Below are 20815 nucleotides of genomic sequence, written 5' to 3' on the forward strand. Positions count from 1 at the left end.
ACTCCAGCCTGGGTGAGGGGGTGAGACTCTGTCTCAAACAAAAGAAAAGAAAACCAGTTTGGTGGGTAGGTTGATATTCTCTGAAAATTATGATCCTATTTTCTAGAGATTATCATATGTTAATGGATTAAGATTATTTTTTAGAATATATCTTTGGCGGAAAACAAACTTATTCCCAAGTTTCTCAGCACATGCAAATATATTGAAGAAAAACCTAAAATCAATTCACTCTTTAATGCAATGGCAACAAGACACCATCGAATACAGATATAGGCCATTATTGACATGGCTCCATCTGCAGAATTGAATAGAGAATCCGAACCATCAAAATGACACGTAGTAGCAAGTTTTCAAGTGCATTTCATGTCAGAATAATAAGGTCTTGACCCATAGGTCCATAGGATTGATCTATTTCAGTTAGCAAAAAAGAATCATTTTATGCATTCATTTATTCACCTAATCATTCCACAAATATCTATTAAGTGCCTAAAAGTAGCCTAATAGTTCTTGGTACTGAGCACACAGCAAGGAACAGATGAAAGTTCCCAATTTCATGACATTTGTATTTTAAGTGGGAGGGGGATAGGGAAGAAGAAAAAATTAACAACAATAACAAAAAAAAAAAACCCAACCCCATTAAAAAGTGGGCAAAGGCCATAAACAAACACTTCTCAAAAGAAGACATTTATGTGACCAACTAACATATGAAAAAAATGTTCAACATCACCAATCATTAGAGAAATGCAAATCAGAACTACAATGAGATATCATCTCACACCAGTCAGAATGGCCGTTAATAAAAAGGCAAACAACAACAGGTGCTGGAGAGGCTGTGGAGACATAGGAATGCCTTTACACGGTTGGTGGGGAAATATATTAGCTCAAACATCGTGGAAGACAGTGTGGTGATTCCTCAAAGACCTAGGACCAGAAATACCATTTTACCCAGAATCCCATTACTGAGTATATATCCAAAGGAATAGGAATCATTCTATTATAAAGACACGTGCATGCCTATGTTCACTGCAGCACTATTCACAATAGCAAAGGCATGGAATCAACTCAAATGCCCATCAACGATAGACTAGATCAAGAAAATGTGGTACCTATACACCATGGAATACTATGCAGCTATAAAAAGGAATAAGATCATGTCCTTGGTAGGAACATGGATGGAACTGGAGGCCATTATTCTTAGCAAACTAACACAGGAACAGAAAACCAAATACCACATGTTCTCACTTACAAGTGACAGCTGAACAATGAGAACACATGGACACAGGGAGGGGAAAACACAAACTGAAATCTGTTGGGTGGGGTAATGAGTGAAAAAAAGCATCAGGATAAATAGCTAATGCACGCTGGGCTCAATACCTAGGCGACGGTATCACAGCCACAGCAAAGCACCATGGCAATTACCCCTCATGGCCTATGTAACAGACCTGCACACCCTGCACATGTATCCTGGAACTTAAAAACTAAATTAAATTTTTAAGAAAAAGATATTTAGAGCATCAGCACAAATACATCTGTATAAAAGGAAGAGCATGTGAATGACACAAATTTATTAAAAATCCATCTTGTTAAAATGAATTTTAAAATGTAAAGACATTTATATCAAAATAAAATTTCAAAACCAACTTTTAGTATACAAAACATTATAGTATCCTAACAAACTAAAAAATTTTAAAGAGTTTGAGATGCTTGATTCGAATTTATTTACATGGAATAAGATTTCATGACCTTCCTAAAAGTCTGGTCTACAGTTCTTACATCTTCTGGAAGGTGGAGGCAGAAGATAAAATTAGAAAACAAAAGTCAACTCAATCAGATGTTTTTAAAGCAAGAAATAAAAATAAATATTTCTTTAATATTTGGTCCCTAAAGGAACTCTCTAGCCTCAAAGGAAGTATCAGCCAGTCAGTACCCAACTTGGTAGTACAGATTTCAGTATATTTTTAAGACCGGCCCACCAACATCATTTTGGCCCAACTCCCAATCACCTCTGGATTATTGCGATGATCTTAATTGGTTTCCTTCTTACATTGTAACATCTGTTCTCACTCAACACAGAGAATATGAGAGATCTTATTTGACATAAGGCTGGTAGCATCCTCTCTTTGCTCAAAACCCTTCAATGCTATCCCATCTGCCTAAGGACCAGTCTCGCAATGATGCCTCATGACCGATGTGATCTGCTGTCCCTTCCTCCTCACCTTGCTCCATCTTCTCCTATATCACAGAAGTGGAAATCCATGGACTGTCTGTAACCAACTTAGGAAAGAGATGACCACTGCAGGCAGAATTTATAAATTGAAACTAATAGGAGTAGACTGAGACTCCACAGGACTCCTGCTGCTGCTAGGGCCAAACCAAAATAACTACGTCAGACTAGACTGAAAGATCATTCAGTAAGTGGAAAAATCTGAAAGAAGAGTGGTCTGAGGGTTAAGGTCTAGAGTAACCCCCCACGGAAGCTGGTAAAAAGGGAGAGCATCCTGAGGAATATTTTCATGTGATAAAATAAACACTCAGTACCTTCCACTGAGGGCCCCAGCTGAGCCAGGGCTTAGCTGTTTTATACAGTTAATAAGCAGAAAGTCCCTGTCGCTTGAGAATAATGGCACCACTGTTACCTAATGAGAAAAAGGATGGGCATGACTGAAATTTTACCGTGAAAAATGAAACTAAACTTTTTGAAAATAATTTTGTTTTTCGAGACAAATTGTGGGTTTATAATGGCAGCTAGAGTACTAACCAAATTTAAAGCACAAATCAAGTTTCTGTGTATGGGGTTAGAAGACACGCTACACAATGATTCCACCAGTTTCTTAAATGCCTCTCTTAAGCCTTTTTCACGGAAGCACTGAAGTCCCTGACAGGTCTCTCCTTCTCCTGGTACCTTACCTGGCTCTCGGGACTCCTCGCTTGGCATTGGCTTTGGTTACAATTTAAGCAACTCCCTAATGCTGTTTTAATTAACTTCCATCAAATTTGCATATCTCGTAAGACCTGTGAGTCTGTGTGATCAAATGCAAATTTGTTTGCATCGCTGTACATGGTGCTGTCTGAAATTTAGCCTATAACCTTCAATGACCTGGCCCTAACGGGCAAGAATATGTACTATTCACGTTTAGCTGGGTACCACGCTTACAAGAACCTCTGACCATTATTCTATTAATTTAACCTTCACTACCTTAAGAAGGCAGTTACAGGGCCAGGCGCGGTGGCTCAAGCCTGTAATCCCAGCACTTTGGGAGGCCGAGGCGGGTGGATCACGAGGTCAAGAGATCGAGACCATCCTGGTCAACATGGGGAAACCCCATCTCTACTAAAAACACAAAAAATTAGCTGGGCATGGTGGTGCGTGCCTGTAATCCCAGCTACTCAGGAGGCTGAGGCAGGAGAATTGCCTGAACCCAGGAGGTGGAGGTTGCGGTGAACCGAGATCACGCCATTGCACTCCAGCCTGGGTCACAAGAGCAAAACTCCGCCTCAAAAAAAAAAGAAGGCAGTTATATTATTTTTATGGTTAGACAGGGTCACTAAAGTTCTGAAAGTCTGAGAAACTGGTATACATTAGAAGCTTCGGTCTGTGTCAGTCTAGAGAGTGCATGTATTCTTTCTACCGAGCGTTTGTACAGCAATTTATTTTTATTTAGCCTTTATAAAAGCCATATAAGATAGGTAATGAAACTGATATTCCTATTCCTGTTTTACAGATGACGAAATTGATATGCAGGGTGATCAAAAAAACTTATTTGGGGTATCATCAATGAAGTTTTTTGAACTTCAACAAAATGAAATCAAAGTGAAACATTTATGAACGTCATAGGCTCAGGAACTATGTTGTCTGTATACAGTTTTCCTTATGATACTGACGCATCCAGTCTGAGCCAAGTACTATTAAACTGTTTGTTGAATTGGATTGCAAAAGTCAGAACTTCCTGTACAGTTTCAGTAGGCAGAATTTATAGTCCTGTGATTATAGTCCTGTGATTCTCAACAAAAGCAACTGGGGTGTTCCTTAAAACTGCAGATTTCTGGACCCCACTCTACACTTAACTAAATCGAGTATCTGAAGGGTTACAGGATCTATTAGCTAATATTTTAGAGGTCTGCATTTCAACATTTTTCCCAAATAACTTTTATTCACACTAAATTTTGAGAACTACAATAAACAGCTCGGTTAAGTGTCAAATGATGTGTAATTACATGTAGGTGAAATTAAGTAATGTCCTCGTTGACTTCAAAACCATCTAAGGCAAGGTGATTAATCTATTAACCAGGGGCATTTACTGTTAGAATTCATAAACAGAAGTTTGATTAACATGGCATTATAGTTATGTAAGAATAATTATCAACAGAGGAAAAGTTAGAGAAAAAAGAGAAATCTAGTCATACTGAAATGCTTACAAGGTAGTAAATGCAATGTAAAATAGAGAAAGTTCTGAGATTTTAAATAAACTTACTTGCTGACATTTCTTAATCAATTCTGGTCATATAAGAGGTAAAAGTTCACACAAGACTGCTATTTGCCTACATGTATAAGTAGAAATGATAAATGTGTTAAAAAGTTAAAGAATAAGAATCAATGTCTTGAAAACTAATGAACATCAGGAGAGTTTGTGGATAGCATTAGGACCTTTACACGGACCGTCATTCCCTGAGTGCTTTTGGTCTAATGACTGATTTTGAGGCAATACATGAATGGATTTCCCACACAGAATCCAAGAGTATCTCTATCAGGGTCTTCTCCACTTTCCAAATCGTAAGGGGTTCTAGATTTTTAAATGCACTAATATTATGTCCTCAAAAAACCATAAAATATTTTTTGAAAACTGAGGAATTATTCATTTGATTTCAATCTAGTCTTTCTGTACAACAAAAACACTACCATTAGTTTTTGCACTCGTTTTATGGTGGTTTTCATATCTGAATGCCACTTTTTTTTTTTTTTTTTTTTTTGAGACAGAGTCTCGCTCTGTGGCCAGGCTGGAATGCAGTGGTGGGATCTCAGCTCACTGCAACCTCTGACTTCCTGGTTCAAGTGATTCTCCTGCCTCAGCCTCCCAAGTAGCTGAGATTACAGGCACACTCTCCATGCCCAGCTAATTTTTGTATTTTTAGTAGAGATGGGGTTTCATCATGTTGGCCAGGATGGTCTCCATCTCCTGATCCCATGATCTGCCTGCCTCAGCCTCCCAAAGTGCTGGGATTACAGGCATGAGCCACTGCACCTGCCCTCCACTTTATTTTTTAGATAACTTACTTAATCAGTGTTTACTTACATATGTATCCAACATTCCCAGTCTAATTCTCACACTTTTCATTAGGACTAGTCAATTGCTTAAAGGAGTTCCACCAAAAACACTTAAAAGCTCTAGCGGCAGCTCTGTAAAGGGTTAAGGTGAGCACATCTAATTGTTATTCAAGTAAAAAGCAATGACAAGAAGTGGACAAAATGAGGCTACTGCCTTAATAACTATGTTTAATTTAGAACCTATTTATCTAGCAAAACACAACTTCAATTTAGCAAAAAACAATCACTAGGAGTAAAGACAGACACTATTCAAGATGCTACACACAGTTAGCTCCTTGTCTCAGACTGTAAAGTTAAATGATTTTGCTTCTAAAAGGTTTTACAAAATTTAAACTCACAAATAGCCGACTATGTTTTGATTATTTTCATTTAATTTATAATTAATGTCTGTTTGTAATTTATTTTTTCAAATAAAAACCATATTCGGATTTTTTTTAAATGGTATATCCAAAAAATCCTCAAACTCTGAAAAAGTCGTCCATGATAGCAACCTCTCTAAAAAGCTGTCTTTGAGAACACTTGACATCTACAGATAAAAAGCAACCATAAGGTTGGAAATCACTTTTTTCCTAAACATTGTACTCCAAGTTCATCTAATGTCATGATCATCTGCCTGACATACTCAAAAGATATGTCCCTGATTTCAGTGAGAGGATTTGACAATACCATATCTTCTTTACGTATCAAAACTGCAACAACAAAGCATTCTTACTTGACTTAAATTTTGTTATTTCCACAAGTAAAGTTCTATTAAAAACTAGGTGGACCAAAGAAAAAAATGACTGAATATAAGCTAAAATGTATTATTCAATACAACCCTATAAACTTCTGATTTTTCAGTTCAACTTGACTCTGAAATTATGCTACTAAATTTCTAGATCATTCCACATGATGGAACTAACACTGCAGTTGGATGACATTTTAAATAAGTCAATTTCACAATGTCATCTCTGGAAGCAACCACTCAGACTTGATTTTGTAACTGATCACAATTAAAAGCTAAAATAGAGATAAGATTTGATTTACATTAGACTTTTCAGGAAGTACAGCTATTCAGTAAGAACCTCTAACAGGAATACAGACTAGTAGAGTGTAAAAAGGTGATAGCTGAAGAGCACATGTCACAGCCCTGTGGGATGGAATGGAAGAAAAGAAAGGCAGAGTTTTTTCTTTCTCAGTGTATTAGTTGAATGTGAAAAAGACTTGAATTTGTATTTTTCTAAAAGATGAACCCTAATTTCAGAAATCTTTCAAAGGTTTATACTACAATGATCTTGGTGGTAGCTTTTGGTTATTTTCAGTTGAGAGTGAGCTAAAAATAAATATCTAGGACTCATGCTGAACATGGGATTTCCCACCAGTAAGGACACAGGCAAATGCAACACCTTATATAACACGTGCAAGAAAATATTTTTTTAAGTAACAAAAATGCAAGCATCATATTTAAAATGAACACTTATAGGTTTGTTGGTAGTCTTTTTCTTTTATTCTTTCCATAGCAATTTCCTTAAATAAATTTAGTCACTACCTCAATCTCAGGTGAATGGGGAGATAAATATTTCAGGTTAAAAATCTTTTCTTTCTTCTCCATCCTTTTTTCCTACCCTCCAGCCAGCACTTAGAATAAGCAAGACACTGGGCCAGAATTTTCTAAATGAAATGCTTATGGCTGAGACAAGGAAGCTACAAAAAGTTGATTCCTTCTGTAATGAAAGTTGTCTCAATCTGAATCTGACTTCTTTAGTTCCTGAGACTACAAAGCAAATTCTCAATACAGCATAGGCAGTTCAGCAGGCTCTCCCCCTTCCACACTTCCTGAGGGACTGCTGCTGAGGCTGGACCCCAAAATAAGATCTCCCAAACAAGGAGATGGTTAATACCACGAGGACAGACACTGTTTGCTAAAGAGCATTTCTGCAGTGGATCTCTAAGATATGATAAAAAATAAAAACGATTTCATTTATTTGTGTTCATGCTAGCTTAAAAATGGGCTAAGGATGCTGAGTCCACATAGCAGTATAGCACTTGCCACAAAAGTAAACATTTCCCCCCTGAATAATATCTCTATGACTTCAAACTTCCATTAGGTCTCTTTAAGTGGTTTATACCTGGAGAGGAGGAAACACTTGCCACAAACATAGCATAAATATTCAGTTATTTAAACTACTTCTCGAGATGGAAAATTTTTACTAAAATCCTATTAAACCAAACCACAAGATTCTTGCATAAAATTATTTCAGTATTCTAACAAGGTACTGGGAGAGACAGAATAGCATTCCTTAAAATTTTAAACACATTCTGAGGAAGAAGAATCTATTGGGTAAAAAGAAAATAAAATGAAATAAAATGTGCATGTAGATAAGAGATGGAGAATGGAAAAAGACTGACCAAAAAAAAAAAAAAAAAATACCAGAACAACCTCTAAATTAATTTAAATCAACCTCAAAATTAGCCAGAGCTTATAGTGACTAGATACGATCAAATATAAACTCTTTCAAGCAACAGATGTGTGTAACAATGACATTTCATTCTTCAGCTAGCTCCTTCAAGAAGTCTAAATTAAGTCAGCTTTACCAGAAGTGAGCCAGCGTCTACATTATTTCATTTCATCCAAATGTGCTTCTGTGTATACCATGATTCTATCGGCTTTTGATATTTTTAGAATTCCTAACAAGTAAAAAAAAAAATATATATATATATCTATCATAAAAAATCTATATTTAATCTGCAGTGTAAAGATAAATAACATACCTTATCCTAATCACTAAAAGCATCACAAAGAGATATAAACATTATACGCAAAATAGTCTTTTAAAAAGTTAATCTATATATCGATATATAAAGGAAAATGTCATATGTAATTTTCTCTTTAGTTCTTGCTGTAGCATAAGAATTATGGCTATTGTTAATGAATTCATAGTCTGAGGAAAGGTGATAGAGAGAACATGACATTAAAAATTTCCAGATGTTTTTCATCTGAAATCAGTTTGAAATTGCAAACCAGAGTGAACTCAGAAAATGGCTCCAAAAGTTACCTAATCTCAATTCTAGTTTAAAATTTTCACACTATCAAAATCTCCAATCCACTCTATACACAAAACGAACCATTTCATCGTGTTTCCATGAAGTGGTATTTATATAAGCAATAGTGAAAAGTCATCAGCCCTTTACAGACGCTGCTGTAATTTTCACCCATTAAAGCTACTAGCAGGTTTGCATTTTTGGTTTCCTAAGTTACAAAGATAATGACCTGCACTACAAACATAAGCACTTTCATTTCCAAAGAGACGTTAGATAACCCAATTACAGACTGATCACCGTGAACGTGTGCTGTATTCACAGTGTATCCATAAGCAATCCCTGTTACATACCAAACTTCAAGAGGCAAATTCATAATTAACTGGAAATACTGATACTCTTATAAATCAGTTTAATATAAAGGTCTTTTATTAAGGAACTCTGCTAAATCTCCCCCTCCAATTAAAATACTCATATTTTAAAATAAGTGCAATCATGTGAAATGAAGAAAAAAGGAAAATCGACTTGGCAATGTTTGAGTGGCACAAAAATGAGCTACCAAGATTACAGATAAAATTTTTAAAGACTGCATATTAAGTGTTATCATTAAATCCACAAAGATTTTCCCTTATAACCGAAGAGGTGACATTACTATTTCAAATATTACCAATCTTTAACATATAGAGCGACACTGTCCAATATGGTAGCTATTAGCCACATGTATCTATTTAATACTTAAGACGGGGCTGGGCAAAACTGAAATGTGCTTTAAGTGTAAAACACACACAAGATATTAAGACTTACAAAAAAACAGAATGCATAGGTTTTTTTTTAACAGTGATTACACGTTGACATGATATGCTGGGTTAAATAAAGCATGTTATTATAATTTGTTTTACCTGTTTCTTGTGCGTTTCTGGCCTCTAGAAAGTGCAAAATCAAATATAAGGCTTGTGTTATATTCGTACTGGACAGTCTTTATCTATAATGTTTACAGGACTGTTTTCATCGAAGCCACTGGGTGACACTGTTTCTTCACCAAATTGATACAACCAAAGCAATTTCCTGGCAGGGGAAAATCACACATGCACACACACAAATCATAAGTGCACCTACAGGTACACATGCGCACATAGACACACACACACCTCAGCACACAGCATGTGCCTTTTATAACCAGTCATCTTCGCAGGATGAAAGAATGAGTATCCTTAATGTTATTCCTATGTTAACAGGACTGGCTATACTTGAAAGCTTCAATCACTCACAGATTCCTGAATAATAAATGACAGCTCTAATCAAATAAAAAACACAGACATTGCTTAGTTGGTGACTTTGCTCCAACAGCCTTCCATCTTCTAAATAGCAATGTTCTTCATGACCTCCTCTGATATTATTTCCTATTTACTTATATTGTAATGAAATTCTAAGGAAACGCTGCAAAATAACATAAAAAAATTGCCAGCTGTTTTTGCTAATGAAGAAACGCCTTACTGATTCACAGATTATGTTTTGCCTTAAATTTTGAAATCCTGAACATACAAAAATCAATGTATTGAAAATCTAAAATAAAAATATTCAATATGTAAGCCACTGCTGAAAAGTTTTGTTTGATAAGACTCCACAAAGTTAGACTTTTCAGCACAACTGATATTCATTTATGCAACCACGTCAAGAAGAATTCATTCCAGAGGCTACCTGGTACTACTTGTTAACCAGAAAATTCATTGTAAGGGCTGAAGAAGCTTTGTGTTACTTACACATCGGACACTCAATCTGATTACTCAGTCTTCTAATTCTGAATGAGAATTTAGAGCTGGCTCCATGTGTAAGATTGCAAATGATACCTAGGCTCAAAGTGACCAGCCTTTCCTACCGTGCTTCCCCAGCAGTACAGTGAAGTCAAAGAGGAAATGGACACCAGCCATCCTGCCTTGGGCTATCTATCGACATTTAGCTAACTCTGTTTCCTTCTCTCTAAAATCAGACTGACTCTAGTCTTCTCACTACACCCTTTATAGAATGAAGCATTGAAAATATCACTGCAACCAGCTATTTACAGTCATAAACCAACTCAAGACATAAATACAATCAATCAGTGTGCTATTTTGAAGTGTAACATGTCCAAAATCCAATAATATTTTACTTTTCAGAGCAGACTGTAAAGGTATACCAAACAAATTTCTATCTGAAAAAATAGTCTCCATGTCTTCAAAATGTAAAGTTGCTTAAAATCCAAACCATTTATGTTTAACCATTTATGTGTTGAGGACCTTCTGAAAATGTATGACACTAAGACTTGCTGCCCATAAGAATGAACAAATGAAGTTCTGGATATAATTTCAGAGAAGAGATAAATGAGTCCTGGAGGCAGCTTAAAACCTGCTGCAGGGCGGGCTAGGTGGCTCGTGTCTGTAATCCCAGCACTTTGGGAGGCCAAGGCAGACAAATCACGAGGTCAGGAGATGGAGACCATCCTGGCCAACATGATGAAATCCTGTCTCTACTAAAAATACAAAAATTAGCTGGGTGTGGTGGCACATGCCTGTGATTCTAGTTACTCAGGAGACTGAGGCAGGAGAATCACTTGAACCAGGGAGTCGGAGGTGGCAGTGAGCTGAGACTGGGCTAGTACACTCCAGCCTAGCCACATAGTCTCTGTCTCAACAACAACAACAAAAATACAACACACAACCAGACACACCTTCTCCAAGTTATTATACATACGCATTTCTGCATCATCTAAGAGGTCCTTTAGATATTTCACTGTGACTTCCCTTTTTCTCATGTTCATGTCTCATTACTCTCACTAGGCTCTAAACTTTGGAGAGACGGATCCTGTGTCACATCTGTTTGTATATTATTTGTATGATTTTTAGCACAAGGACTAATGCACAGATAAAATGATTTGATCTGAGATCTGATAGGTTGATTGACCAAAGGCTTTTATGGATAACGTTAGCTATAGGTAGCATCTTCTTTTAAAACAGTGGTATGCATTCACAATGAACAGGTATGGCCAACTAATATTTTTTACAATTGCTATTCAACACACCTTCCTCTAAACTACAACTCAGGCAAATTGTTAGACTTGTTTTCCCAGGGATCAAACACGTGTGTTTTATACTGATGACAGCACAAACATACATTCTCAAAGTTAAAACAATTGCCAAGTAACCCTGGCAAAGAAACAAAAACTCCTTTAATAAAAAGTACCACATATTGTGAAAGTATCTATAGGTAATTACCAAAAGGATACAAGTTTCAATATAGAGGAATCATATTCATTTGAACATTAATGGAACATATCTTTAGTACAGGAATAGGAGCCTGGACTCTCTGAGGGTCTTTGGAATTATTTCACAGAGGTTCATTAAATACATGAATGCAGAATCTAAGCATACATTTTTTAAATCTCAATCTGAGGGTTTTTTTTTTTTTAGAGGATATGAACACCACACAGAAACAGAGCAGGAAGACTCCACTGAAGAGGAGACACATGGCAACTAAGTAAACAATTCACCATAAACCTGTAGGGTTACCCGTCACTTCCCGAAGCATCAGACATTTCCCCGTCACCCAATGCAAAGGCACGATACAATAGTTGCATTGATTATCTTCACACTCAAGGACAGTACAACTCGCAACAATAACTCTTTCTCAAAAATACAACTTCCATCCTAATCCCAAAATAAACTCTTTCTCTGGATAGATAAAATAACAGGGGTTTTCAATGAAGTTAACATTGACACTACTGGGCTGACTGACATAAATCATATTAATGGAAAATCTTAAAATATATAGGCATACTTCCAATCTTGAGGTTTATAAACATCCCACCTTGACATAATGAGAACTTGCTTAAAATAGAAGTAAAATTGAATTTGGCAAAGCCTTTATTCAACTAGCACTCTGAAGAGATTATTTCTCAGATCTGAATTTTCTAATAGAATATAACAAATTCACACAAATGTCATTGAAGATAGAATGAATGTTTTTTCATGCCAGTGTCACTCACCCTTGCCTGCCTGTACCCCCTCCCCCAAGGCTTTTCAAAATGTATTTCATACACAGAGTCACTGTTCTGGTTGTTTATTTAATTAACATGACAGCCCAGCATACACAGCATTTCTTTCAGTTCTACAGTTTTAACTTTTTACACTTTCAACTCAATACAGAAAGAGTAAAATTACTGTTTTCACTCCTTCCAGCCTCTGTAAATTTAGATAGATTCACTGACAATTTATGTCACTTTAAAAAGTTTTTCACTATGCTTTAAATATCTGTATTCACAAAGTAAAATCACAATTTTTGTCCCCCCACTCAAAAAAAAGTTATTTTCCTTCACCTTTCCAAAGGGATACAGAAATCTTGTTTTCCTTTTCCAGTATTTTCAGAAGTCGACATTAATCAATTTTAATTCTGTCCCCAAGGCATAAGTAATCTACAGTGCTCTTTGAATCACCGTAAACTGAGCAACACTGCTGAAATGTAGAAGCTACAATTTAATTGAAAGTCCATGATTATTTCTGAAACTTACCTAATTTGAGCTATATGTTATATTTAAACAATTTATTCTACATTTTTGAAAATAAGCAGGTTTTTGCTTATTTTCACAGGTTTATGGTGAATTGTTTACCAAAGAATAACAATGCCTCCCATGCAGTGCCAACCATCCAACACCATACCCATGTCTCCTATTTTGGCTTTGCTGCTGTTTGCTTTTTTACTCAAGTTTCTAACATCACTAATAAAAAACTTGACTCTTCTTTCGTAACTAATTTTAGTTTTTAATTACACAATAGAAAGCATATATCCACACATTTCTGGATGATGCTGTATCTACAACAAAAAATTTATTAAGTGGCACAAACACATTAATGGACACATTCATGTGCCTTTTGTTTATCTGAAACCACAATTCAACATACTACATTTTTCTTAACAGGTAACTAAAATAAAATTGCATTGGTTTGAAATCTTTCAAAAGTGAATGTGTAAGGTGGTCTCAGTAATTACAGAGGAGTGAGTAGCCAGTTATATCTCTTTACCAAGAGAATGGAAAGATACCCCTTCAAATACAATTTCCAAAAGCAAAAAAAGAAAAGAAAAACTAAAATTTTACATTGAAAAACAACATATTAATCATGCATAATATCTAATAGTCCAAGAAAGTCTAGGTAGCTCTGTATATTCCCATGTTTGGGGCTGAGGGCACAGTGGTAATTTGAGAGAGACATATCTGCTCTGGGCTGTGAAAGTCCACTTAGAAAAGATACGCACACCTTAACAGACACTTGCCTTCTTGACACCGGCAGCCAGAAAAGTGGTCTGACACACTCATTTACAAAATCAGCCTCAGTACTGCGGACACTGGGTTGCCAAACAAACTTTATGGTTCTTTAAAGTTTAAAGAACCATAAACTTTGTTCTTTCCTGAGAATAAAGATATTTTCACTTGCATTCAGAGAAACCAGTGCTATAGACTTAGAGTCCTTGAAAGGAAAAATGGGAGAGAGAGAGAAACATGTATCTGGTTTCTCTTCTGGGAATTTTATCATATATTCTGTTTGCACTTTTAGAACTGAGGGTCACTGAAGAGGGATAGTTCATAAGTAACCAGCCACTGCCATTCATACAGAGAAGAAAATGATGGAATTCTCTCACCTGTAAACCTAACAATGAGCAAAGTGCAAATAAACTGTCAAGAGGACGACTGACAGACTGTGCTTTTAAGTTCTGAAATGACTACTTAAAATTCACTTGTTGCCTAATGAGTATTGTCTTGAGTAGACGTTTCTTCAGAAAAAAATCTGACTGACATTCAGGGGAGTGTTACGTACTTATTTTATACTTATTTTGACTTTTAACTTCACAAGGTATGTAAATGACAGTGGTACACTTTGCACCCTTCGTCAGAAGTTTGTTTCCTTATGATAAAACAGATAAGCCATTTACTCTGTAGCTCCTGAACTTTTCACACAGTAAGGTTGACGAATATGATACTGTCCTATCTCATAAGACAGTACCCTATGTTAGTTTCCACCCACTCCGCACAATTATGCTCGGCAACAACTTTTAATGGGTCATATGTAAAAACTAGTCTTCAGTGACACACACACACACTCACCCACTCACCCATGGCCTCATTGAAACTTCAAGTATCTCAATATCTGCTAAACGTATTCTTGCTTTTCCACCAACCATAAGACATAAAGTTTCTCACTTTAGAATAATCTTCGTTAATACGGCCTTCAAAAAAAAAAAATAGTGACCAAAGAAAACTACAGAGATAGATTACCATCATGCATTTTCCAACAGTATTCATCAGCAAAACATAAAATATGCAATGCTTAGTTCGATAACTTTGCAGATAATTCCAATTCTCCATTTATCAATTTAAACCAGAGAAAACCAATAAAAGTGTGTGGGTTAATTAACGCTGCCGGTTGATTCGCCTAATCGCCTTCTTCGCTTAAATCCACCCTTAATTTCTTAACGAATGTTAATATAACATTAAAAAAATTAACTTCACGGGGTAAATGATATCAACTTGGAATCAAGTCATTTGTGATTAGGTCCCAGATTTCCCTGAGAAATTATGGTTGTGAAATTTGCTCACATCACATTTCCCTGTAAGTTAATGAATAGTGTGTTCTGAACATACTTAGAGCTGTGGTGTTTTCATTTAAAAGACATTCTCTCCCAAAACTGTGAAAAGAAATCAAAATGTTAATTTACCCTCAAACAGGTAACTTACTTTATTATAATGATTTCCCATGTTTTACCAAAACTAAGTATCAGTCAGTGGCCTGTTTTCTCCTCCACTTAGAGTAAGCTTAAGCACAAGAAACATTTGTTTTATCTAAACAAAAGTAAACTACATTTGCTTTAGAATAAAGAGACTATGGTGCTGTCTTCTACTCTGCTAAATAATGTCAAACAACCACAGGTCTGTGTAATCAACTCCATTACAGAAACAAACCAGCCACCCACACAAGGTAGTCACTGCAACATCTTAGAAATACCCAAATGATTATCCACAGAATAACCCTGAAAGAAAAAGCCTACTTGTTCTTAGGATATTCTCTTGCTCCCTAAAGTTGTTCTAACATAAATTTAATGGGAAAAGTGTAAATTTCCACTTGCTGTATCCAACCAGCTCCTCCTCCCCATCAAGTGTCAAATCCACTTCAACTAGAGAGGCGAAGAAATCTGCTTCGAATAGAGAGGCAGACACTTCAGTATGCCTTTTTAGCTACAGCATGCATTCGAAATTGGGATTCGTTCTTTTATGCCCTTTATAGCAACTATTTCATCGTCTTAAATCATTTAATGATAATAAGGAGACTCGTCCCCAAAACTGACTAAAGTTTTATTAACAACTTCACTTAAAACCCCAGCTTTCTCCTCCTCCCACGTTGTGGGAAGATAAACGTCTCCAGCAATCTTAGAAATGGTCTCCCGAATTAGTATTTTCTGTAAAATCTGCATAAATCCATTTGAATTTATAAATATCCACTTAAGTATGCACATACTAAAGAAAACTGTTGTGTTTTTATTTGACACTAAAGCGCAGTTGACAATTTCGAACAATTCCAAAGTTGAGACATATTATTCCCCAAGTTGAAGTTTGTGATACAAAACACACTAGCATGTAATAATATATGCCCCTAAATTATATTTAAAAACAAATTGGGCACCATCAGCTGAAGTCTCTCCAAATAAAACTTACTGCAAGACCAGAAAGTATCAATTCCTCACCTTCAAGCATAGCTTGCTTTGCTCTAGAATCTTTTCACTGGTTTTCATAAATACTTAATATCATTTCATTAAAAAGACATTTTCCTTTTTAAAAAGTAGAAGTCTAGTAAAATCTGTGTTGAAAAAAATCACTGCTAAAAAAACTAAACTTAATTCTAAAATTTCTGCTAAGGAAGGAAAGGGTGAGAGTACTTTTTAAAGTAGGCAAGCCATACCCCAGGTGTAGCAGATCTAAAACTTTGGCCCAGCTGTGGCAGACCCTGCAAATGCTATCTAGTTTTATTACTCAGTCGTGTTTCGATTGTTCAGGTTATAAAACCACTGTGTGAAAGAGAGGGGGGAAACCTGCTAATTTCTTATCAATTCTGAAGTTAGACCATTTTTCTAGGCTGTCTTCCCTTTGGTTCCCAGCGCTCGGATTCTCTCCACTGTGCGCGGGTTCCCAAGTGTTTCAAGTTTCCCCAAGAGCCGAGAGAGGAGTTGACAGTGTGCTTACCTGCTCCCTCGGTATGCAGGGCAGGGAGGTCCTCCGATGGGACTTGCTGCTGCAGCCGGACATCTCGGCGGACACGACGGAGCTGGACCGCCTCCTCCTCTTAAACACCGGGATATCTTCCTTGGTCCCAGCAAGCAGCTGGGACCCCAAATGCTCCCTTGGAGCCGCCTCCGCGGACTGCGGCAAGATTTGTTCCACGTACCTGGCCAGGAGGATCCCCAGCAAGCCGGCCAAGTACGCCAGGTAAGGTCTCCAGGCGACCTTGAACCTCTCCAAGGAAATGAGGGACACGGTCCTGACCGCGCTAGTCAAGGCGATCATGAGGACGCCCAGCCTCAGCCTCAGCACCAGCCATGTCGCGGCGGCCAAGCAGCTGAGCACCACCCCCGCGGCGGGGAGCGAGAGTAAGTGATCCTCCCCGACGCCCAGCCCAATCTGGACGAGCGCTTCCCCCCCGCAGCAGGCGGCCAGCAGCGCGACGGCCAGAGGCAGGCGCACCCCGGCGCGCAGGAGGTACAAGCCCATCCAGAAGAAGGCACACAGGAGACTGAAGAGCAGCGCCGAGGGCTGGAGCCAGGGGCTGAGCCGCGCGCCGCCCCCGGGAGCACCTCCCAGAGGCCCCGGGAAGACGCCCCCTTGAGCTCCCGGGGCCGCTTCCTCCTCCTCCTCCTCCGCCGCCGCCGCCGCCGCCTCCTTACACTGCTCTAGGTCACAGTCGACCTCCGCGCGGACCAGCTTCACCAGCAGCGCCAGCAGAAAGGACAGGGAGCCCGCGCACAGCGCGGAGGAAAGTTTCCGAGGGCGCCGGAGCGGCTGCAGCGCTAGGTCTCCCCGGCTGCCGAGGCGGCCCGAGTCCCGCGGCGACGCGGGGTCCGCACGACGGTGGCAGTCCCGGCCCGCCCTGGGGGTTCGGCTCACCCCACTGTAGACGGGCTTGTCCCTGACTCGTGCTGCGTCGCCGGGCACTGCCATGGTATGGGGTGCCCGCTTCACGACGCCCCCGTGGGCCCCCGACGCCCCCGCCCCGACCCACGCGCGCGCGCGCGCACACACACACGAGACACCGCACGCCCGCCCCGTTCCACCCTCGCAATCCTCGTCCTCAGGCCCACAGTCCGCTGAAACTTTCAGCTTTCGAGTAACTCCTGGACAAGGCTAGAAGCTCCGGCGACACTTCACGCTAAAAGCCGGCGCGGGCAGCAACCATCAGGATTCCCCGCTTCTCTCTCTGAGAATCTCTTACGGATTCTCGGCTCCACCCCCGCCCCGGCTTCTGTCCTCCGGGGTCTCTTCCTACTTCGGGGTTTCAAACATTGCCCAATGCATCCCGCGCGCAGGAGCCGCTGGCGCTGGAGGAGCCGGGGGCGCAGGGCGGGCTCCGGGCCATTCCGAGGCGCAGCTCCGCGCCCAGCCCGCGGCAGATGGAGGTCTCCCTTCTCTTCCTTCCTGCAGCTCTTTTTCTATCACTCTTTCTTTCTCCTCGGCCGATTCTCCCCGGCACGGCCCCCGGACGCGAATCGCCATTCCCTGGGGCAGAAAGCAAAGCCTCCCCCGCCTCTGTCAATCCGATTCATGGCAAAGAATAGAAAGAAAGAAAAAAATGGAAAAGGGGCTTAGAAATTAGAAGTTGCTAAGTCCGTCGGAGACAGAGACACACGGAGAGATCGGCGGCAGCCGCAGAAGGGAGGGAGGGAGAAGGAGCGGGCAAGGGAGGAAGGGAGGGTGAGAGGAAGGGAGGGTGAGACGGGAGAAGGAGATTTGCTTTTCTTTATCTAACCCCCCCCCCCCCCACCACTTCTTTTTGGTGCAAAGTTGGTGGTGGTTTGCAGTTTTGCAAACGAAACGAGTGGAGGCGACTGCTAGAAATTGTATAAAACTGGCAGCCGGAGCGGTCGACAATTCCGCTTTCTTTCTTTAAGACAACTCCCTAGGAAAGCGTTCTCAGCCGAGCTCCCGCCCCTCCTCGGGAGGAGGCGCCACCCTCAGCACGGTGGCTCCTTTGCCGGGAGAGCGGCCGGTTCACCCTGCAGGCTGGAACAGGGGCTGCCGAGGCCGGTCCGCCGCTCAGCCCACCGCAGCCCAGGGGTGGCCGTGAGGCTGAGCTCCCTAAGAGGTTGGAGGGAAGAAGGAAAAAAAAAAAAAAAAACAAGATTGTGTTTGGCTATTTGACAGATGAGAGCCAACATACTTTCTACTGTCACTGACAATGACAGCCGCTTCCACTGTCTGATTCAAAGATGTTCACAGGTCCCCAAGTCAGGTACAACAGTAATCCAATTTCAGGTGACTCTGTAATGCTTTGGTTGCTCCTGCTGGAATGTCTGTTTTCATCAGAGAACCAAAGCATGGCCTGTTGGTTCAAATGATGAAAGAATCAGCCTTACCTAGACCACAAGAGCATAAAGAGAAGGGAGGGAGAGGCAGAAGTCATTTAAATTCAGTGTATGAGTATTACACAACAGTTTTTGACTGTGGAAGGTGAAATTATATGGAGTTTAAGTGACCGTACCCTCAATAAAGGTTAACAAAGTTTGAAAGCCCAGATAGTTCATCGAAAAATAAGTATCTCAACGGAGAGGTGAGGACAGGTGGGTGGGTTAACACTAGGACAGACCTTAGAAGACTGCCTATGGCTGCAAAATAGTACATTTACAAGAAAAGCATATGACAAGTCTCAGGACCCTAGTTACTAATGAGTAGGGGTCCATTGGCTTCGGCAGTATGATATTTCAGAAACTAACAAAAATGTTCAAGCTGACTTCTTTTTTGGCAGATTATGAAAAAGAATTCAATATCTGTTGAAGGACTTAAACTCTATTGATGTTCCTTGGGATCCAGTTGTCTTTTTAAAACTAAAACAAGAATATGATACTCCACTTTTAACATGGCTATCTTAGATGTCATTTGCCCTCACTAATAATAATCTTAATAATAATCCAATTTTGTCTTAATTATGTTGACATTTCAGGTTAAAGTGTATGTACAGCCTAGAGCGTTTCGATAATTGATTCAGTATGGCCACTGCATTTTGTATGTAGGCATGAAGCAATAAAAAAGCCAAAGGGAGATCCTTGAGATAATTTATGGGGACAGTGGGAAAAAAATGGCTTAAGTTTTAAACAGCTTCATGGGAAGCACCCTGCTCTAGTAAGAGGCAGGTATTAATATCATGACATAAGTAGACACGAGGAACTGTAATGGGACAGCTCTTCGCTGTCAGGTGTCCAGACTGTGCTACCACACAGGAGTCTGAGGTAGGCAGCTAGTCGATGGCAGTGGGCACCATCTGTTTAATAATTAAGGAAACAGGAGCAGCAATGTGTTTGCCAAAGACAAATGAGCCCCCTAGCATGCACACATACTTTCCTGAGTTTCATTTTTAGACATATGATTCATATGCCAGATCCTACCTGAGACACATCGGAGTGAAGAACCTTGATTGGAAAATCATTTATATCTGTTGGAATCAAAAATAACAAATTAATAAACTGTAAAAGTCTGGCATATATCAAGGTTAGGAAAAAAAAAACCAGCATAGTAAGGGAAATTTTTGAATATTTCAATTTTATCTGTCCCCTATCCCCACAAGTATCTCGGCTCTTACAATAACATCCTGGCACCATTCAATAAAATAAGGAGGCAACGCCCTGGCATCCAGGTCTCTTTAGCAAATCATAATCAAAAAGTTATTTGTCCCACGGAAAGGAGGAAAGAAAGAAACCTGCAGGGCTACACTAACTGAAAGCAGTGACTAGTAATGTACATGTAACATACTGTTAAATGAAACTCTTAAGCTGCAGTAAATAAATTCGACAGTCACATATAAACACTGCCCCTTTTCTACAGATGGTGGTGAGTCCTAATTCACGAAAGTGACAACACAGCCAAAGAATAAGGAAAATGTACATGTAGAAAAACAATAGAGCATGGAGAACAGAAATAAAAAGGTAAATTTCACTTGATAAATCTTCCACCTAGCCAGATCTAGCCAGCATGTTTTTATTAGTTTTTTGGGAAGACGATCTAACCCTATCACACTTGCGCTTTAGTAAATATAGTTACTCGTCAGGGAATTCTATTGCAAAATTCAGAAAGTTTATGTTTCAGAGTATGGGTTCAATCGATGGGTTCAATTCTCTGCTACCTATTTGATTGTTATATATGTATATCCAATAGTTCCCTAAAATATAAGGTGTCCAAAACAAAATCCTTAA

General features: G+C 39.3%; 1 protein-coding gene across 1 annotated transcript in view; it reads right to left on the bottom strand.

Moving 5' to 3' along the window:
- Nucleotides 1-18267, bottom strand: part of PDE3A (phosphodiesterase 3A) — a 337466-nt gene extending 319199 nt beyond the window's left edge. Inside the window, exon 1 of the mRNA XM_035255181.3 lies at nt 16602-18267. Within this exon, the coding sequence (XP_035111072.3) occupies nt 16602-17573 (972 nt within the window). The 5' untranslated portion in view covers nt 17574-18267. The remainder of the gene's footprint in view (nt 1-16601) is intronic.
- Nucleotides 18268-20815: the final 2548 nt, after the last annotated feature.

This window comes from Callithrix jacchus, chromosome 9, assembly GCF_049354715.1.
Source record: "Callithrix jacchus isolate 240 chromosome 9, calJac240_pri, whole genome shotgun sequence".
NCBI classification, from domain to species: domain Eukaryota; kingdom Metazoa; phylum Chordata; class Mammalia; order Primates; family Cebidae; genus Callithrix; species Callithrix jacchus.